The sequence below is a fragment of the Meleagris gallopavo genome, chromosome 20 (genome assembly GCF_000146605.3).
Source record: "Meleagris gallopavo isolate NT-WF06-2002-E0010 breed Aviagen turkey brand Nicholas breeding stock chromosome 20, Turkey_5.1, whole genome shotgun sequence".
Classification (NCBI taxonomy): domain Eukaryota; kingdom Metazoa; phylum Chordata; class Aves; order Galliformes; family Phasianidae; genus Meleagris; species Meleagris gallopavo.
The window spans coordinates 5,124,581-5,129,729 of record NC_015030.2 but is presented as its reverse complement, the minus strand read 5'-3'; the positions used below and the strand labels follow the sequence as shown (position 1 = coordinate 5,129,729).

At 48.2% G+C, this 5,149-nt stretch overlaps 1 protein-coding gene across 2 annotated transcripts; it reads right to left on the bottom strand.

Annotated features, from left to right (window-relative positions):
• Positions 1-50: 50 nt before the first annotated feature.
• On the bottom strand, positions 51-5,142 carry DUS1L (dihydrouridine synthase 1 like). Of its 2 annotated transcripts, none has more exons than XM_010721360.3 (6): positions 4,899-5,142; positions 3,204-3,312; positions 2,540-2,590; positions 1,714-1,826; positions 924-1,021; positions 51-766 (listed from the first exon to the last, which is right to left on the bottom strand). In XM_010721360.3, the coding sequence occupies exons 1-6, from the start codon at positions 5,133-5,135 to the stop codon at positions 577-579; spliced, it is 798 nt and encodes a 265-aa protein (XP_010719662.1). In that variant the 5' UTR covers positions 5,136-5,142; the 3' UTR covers positions 51-576. The 2 variants fall into 2 exon arrangements, with proteins under 2 accessions (XP_010719662.1, XP_010719663.1); XM_010721361.3 differs by having other exon boundaries at positions 58-766; positions 924-1,006.
• Positions 5,143-5,149: the final 7 nt, after the last annotated feature.

Here is a 5,149-nt window from a genome sequence, read left to right as displayed (position 1 = left end):
AAAAAAGAAAAAAGAAAAAAGAAATCAATGCCAATGGTTAAATATTTAGGCAATGAGTGTCTCATGTTAAGTTTACAGTCTTCTTTGTTTGGCTCAACTATGCAGATACTGCTTCTTACTAAGCCATGCTCAACTAGTGTGACAAACCTTTGTTAAGTTTAGTTAAATCAGTGCTTTCTTAAAAATAAGATTCTGCAATGTCCCCACAATATGTTCCACTGCTTAAGATGTGTGAGTGCTGGAAGCTTTTCCTGATATCTATCCTGACTCTTGTAGCCAGTACAGCCAAATCTTTCTTGTCCAACTCAACATGAATCATCTGCAGGAACATGTCATCAGTGGGGACATTACTGCACCAAGACCCATTCAGCAACTGTTTCACTAATTAATAGATGCCACGAGAATATTGTCACAGGAGAGTTTTTGCCAAGTAATTAGATGTGAGCCATCCACTGAATGGTACTGCAAGTTCAACAGAACAATTCTTACTGTGAAGTGATTCCTGATCCTGGGGAGAAACAGCCCAACGGGGAGAGAAAGACCACACAGCTTCCCACCAAAGTTGTTCAGCACACATCAGCCCAATGTAGGCTTTATATAAATGTATATGGAGAGTAAGAAACAGTTTGTGGCCCCATCTATTAACAGTAAAAGCTCTTTACCTGCACTCATGACACCGTGCACTCCTGTCTTACGGATACATTCTTCCACATCACTGAGACACTGGATGTTTCCATTTGCAAACACAGGAATGCTCACAGCTTTTCTGCATCAGTGAATAAACCAGATGTATAACATTGAGAATTAGGAAAGACTGGAGTTAATCCAGAACTTCTTCTCCTGGCACACAGACAGATGCTTCAGTGCCACTGCGTGCAGAGATTAAAATTTACCTGCTGCTAAAATGGGCACTGCTCACTAACCTGACAGCTTGAATGTGCTCCCAGGATGCCACGCCAGCAAGGGGTCCCTTCTGCTCTTTCGTACGGCCATGGACTGTCAGCAGCTGGAACACAAAGTCCTATTTACTTCCTAAGTGTATGAACCACTGGAACAAATCCACTGACAAAAGACTGCCCTGAATCCAACACACTTCATGGACACTACTGAGATCCCAGGGCTTTTTAAAAAGCGCAAGGATGCTGGTGTAACAGAAAGGTATCACCGGGTCACCTGCTCTGACACAGTCCTGGGTGTTGTTTGACTTCATGATCTTGTCATGCCACAGAGCAGACCGAGGGAAAACCTAAAGATTTCCCATTGCATTGGCTCCTGTCGGTAACAGATTGGTCTGGCTTGCCCCTCAGCAGAAGGCCCAAGTACTGGGAGTACTGGCTTTAAACACAGACTGTCTCCTCTAATTTAACTTGGTTCCTGGACAGTCAGCCTACTTTTTAATTGGTGATGGCCATACGTATTTTGTTTGATTTTTGGTAGCCCTGTGGATCTCATGCATTCACACTGCCTCCTGCAGCTCTGTGTCAGATGGAGACGTTCACCCACGAGGAAAGATGCTACACTGTATAGTGATTCCAGGAGAGACTCTGAAATCACGTTTCCTATCATAGTAGCAACCCAATATGCCACCTACAAATTTTTCCTGTCCGTAAAACAACCAGCAGCCTATCCATCTCCACAGCACTCCAAGATCATGAGATGCTGCACACAAAGACGTGCCCAATGCCCAGGGGCAGGGAGCAGCAGCTTCCTCACCTGGCAGCCAGCCTTCTCCAGCATTTGTGCGTATTTCACTGTCTTGTCAATCTCTGGGAAAACACGGATTTTGCACGTGATGGGAACAGAGAGCTTCTCGTTGGCCAGCAGAACTAGGAGAGATGGAAAAGGCAGTAAGTGGGCTGCACAACGCTGTGGGAAGATCAGACACTGTGTGTGATATGGAAAAAGCCCCCCCCAAAAAATCACATCACGCAGTTCTCACAGATTAAACCGTCAGCAGTGTCCTTTGCAATCCTTACCACAGAGGTTCACCAACAACAGGTAGTAGAAAATACACAAAATGTGTGTGTTAATAAGGAGGCACAGAGTGCTGAGAATGTAACAGCTCCATCTCCCACCACACTTAACGTTCACTTTCAAGGACTTGTCCCATCACATCTTAACCACTGGCACACGTTTACTACTGTCACAGGACACTGCATTCCTGCTGCTCTGCCAACAATAGTAGCACTCACTTGTTCACATTTCCTCTGCTTTGTTTCCAAATTATTACCCAAACAATCATGACAAGTAGAGTGTTGCTCACAGCAAGCAGAGCTTAGTGGCCAGACACTGGAGCCACGTGGCTGCACAGCAGCTCTGTAGGAAAGGACACACGAATTCTGGTGTGCTCCACATGTTCTTGCTGCTCTGAAGGCTAACAGTATTTATTTTTGGTTACATTAGGCAAAGCATTGCCAACATGCCACCAAACTTCATAGCCCTCCCCAGACAGACACACTGCACCCCTTCCTTCCCGTGCCTCCTCTTACTGCTGAGTTCAACCTATTCCCTCTCAAAGTAAGCCCCTCTAAAAACTTACTCATTCTCTGAAGAAGATCCCATTCCTCTTGTAGAAATGCTCCATAGTGACCTATAACAAAACAGCATCAGATTGACTGTGCAGAAGAGTAAGATTCTGACGTATAAATGCATTCATACACAAAGATCCAGACACTCACTGACAGAAGCAGAACAAATCTATCCTCAGCATCCCAAGTTTTCAAACAGGTTCTGGTGTTTGAAACACAGCTACGTTTGCAACACCATTAAGGATTCAGCAGGTTTTATCCTCTATATGCCACTGTTAATTCATTCTGTGCAAGCATTAAGGAAACGGGGCATGCTGAGTGCTTGCACAGTGGTACTTTTAAGTGTAGTTTTGTGAATGTAAGCTCTCTTATCAACTAAAATTGGGAAGATAAATAAATAAACCAAGCTCTTGCAAAAAAAAAAAAAAGACTTTTTTGAAGGACATTCTAGACACAACAGCTATCGCTCAAGAGAAATAGGAATTACTAGCATCCTTAATTTTGGTTGAAGTGCTACAAAGCTGCATCTGTTACAGTGGGTGTAATTAACTCTGATTTCAACATTACTGATGCCACCCCCAAGTCTTAATTCTGTCATCTCAATACCCCACTGCCAAAGCACATATTCAATACACGCCACATCTTTATTTATGCAGGGTTCAAATTTGCACATACCTCTCTTTGCAATCATCTGGGGGCAACCCAAATTCAGGTCTATGGCATCACAATAATCCTGAGCCAACAGCGCCGCTTGGACAAATACCTCAGGATCATTGGCACAGAACTGGGAAGGAGACAAAGATGAGCAGAATCAGACAAGCAGAATAAGCAGGCAGTAGTTGTTTTTTTTTCCACGTACTGTCAACAGATCACGACATGCTGTCAAAGCAACGCACTGCTACAGAAAACAGGCACAGTTCCAAACAACCACGGCCATTTCTCAACTAAAATGATTCAAAATGAACAGATCTGTGACACTGATCAGCTAAAGACCCTCAACCTCCTAACAAAAAAATCTAAAAAGGTGAGCAGTGAAGAGGCAAAGAAATATTTCACATATTGTAAAAGGGGACAGCCTCTCAGATCTGCTGTGGAGCAAACAGTGTTATCATAGGAGCACATCCAGGCAGTGCTGAGAAAATTCCAGCTTTATTGATGCTACACATCAATTTATTCAGAACAGGCTGGATGTGACTCTGGGCTCATCCATTGTGGATGTGGCTCTCCTCATCCATTTTGCTCCTCTGTATGTGAGAACTGCCTGGCTTGAGCTGCCCATCCTTACCTGTATTATGCTGCAGCCCCACAGGCCCCTCTCTCTTTGGGTCCTGAATGTAGCACAGTACTCAAGAAGCAGAACTAAGGCCCCATCTGGAGTACTGCGTCCGGGTCTGGAGCCCCCAGTACAAGAAAAACAGGGAAATGTTGGAGAGGGTCCTGAGGAGGGCTAAAAAGATGACTGGGGGCTGGAGCACCTCTCCTACAAAAACAGGCTGAGGGAGCTGGGCTTGTTCAGCCTGGAGAAAAGAAGACTGTGGAGTGACCTCATTGCAGCCTTTCAGTACCTAAAGGGAGCCTACAGACAGGAGGGGAATCAACTCTTTGGAAGGGTAGATAACAGCAGGACAAGGGGAAATGGTTTGAAGTTGAGGGAAGGAAGATTTAGGTTGGATGTCAGGGGGAAGTTCTTTCCTATGAGAGTGGTGAGGTGCTGGAACAGCTGCCCAGAGAGGCTGTGGATGCCCCGTCCATCCCTGGAGGTGTTCAAGGCCAGGTTGGAGGGGCCCTGGGCAGCCTGGGCTGGTATTAAATGGGGAGATTGGTGACCCTACCTGTGGTGGGGGTTGGAGCTTGGTGACCCTACCTGTGGTGGGGGTTGGAGCTTGGTGACCCTTGAGATCCCTTCCAACCCCAGCCATTCTATGATTCTGCGATTCTATGAAACACAGAAAGCTTTGAAGCACATCCACTCTTCCTTGCGTTTGCTTTTCTGGCCTTTTTACTATAGCCAAGCCCTGAGCTTGTGGTTTCAGACAGAACCCAGCGCTCCTCCCCACGGCACAGGGCGGGGCAGAAGCCGGGGCTGCAGGACGAGGGGCCCGAACGCCACCAACAGAACGGCTCAGGTCGGAGGGGACCTTAAAGGTCATCGAGCTCCAATCCTACCGAGAGCTGCGCGCCACAGCTTGGGCTGCCCAGGGCCCATCCACGGCCTCGGGCACCTCCAGGGCCGGGGCACCGCAGCTCCACGCAGAGTCTCACCGCCCTCCGAGCAACGAATCTCCTCACATCTCACCCTCATCTCCCCTCTCTCCGTCCGAAGCCGATCCCGCGGCCGTCCCGCTGTCCCTACGAACGCTCGCTCCCCACCTGCACGATGAGCGGGCGGTCCTCGGGACAGGCCTCGCCGTACAGGTTCTCGCGGCGGTAGTTGGCGTCCCTCAGGAAGACCTGGGCGTGCAGCATCGGCGTGTAGCAGAGCTGGGCGCCGTGCCGGCGGCTCAGCAGCCTCCAGGCCAGCTCGCTCTGGTCCACCATAGGAGCCACCACGTAGTGGGCGCCGCGCAGCGTCTCCCTCCAGAACGCCTCTCCGCGCAGCTTCGGCATCTCCCTCCCGCCGG

Excerpts from the sequence above, each read along its gene's own strand:
- DUS1L (XM_010721360.3), bottom strand. The coding sequence starts at position 5,135 with ATGCCGAAGCTGCGCGGAGAGGCGTTCTGGAGGGAGACGCTGCGCGGC. Across the intron at positions 3,313-4,898 it reads ACCGCCCGCTCATCGTGCAG|TTCTGTGCCAATGATCCTGA; the intron begins GTGGGGAGCGAG and ends TCTCCTTCCCAG. Across the intron at positions 1,022-1,713 it reads TGGAGAAGGCTGGCTGCCAG|GACTTTGTGTTCCAGCTGCT; the intron begins GTGAGGAAGCTG and ends GGAAGTAAATAG.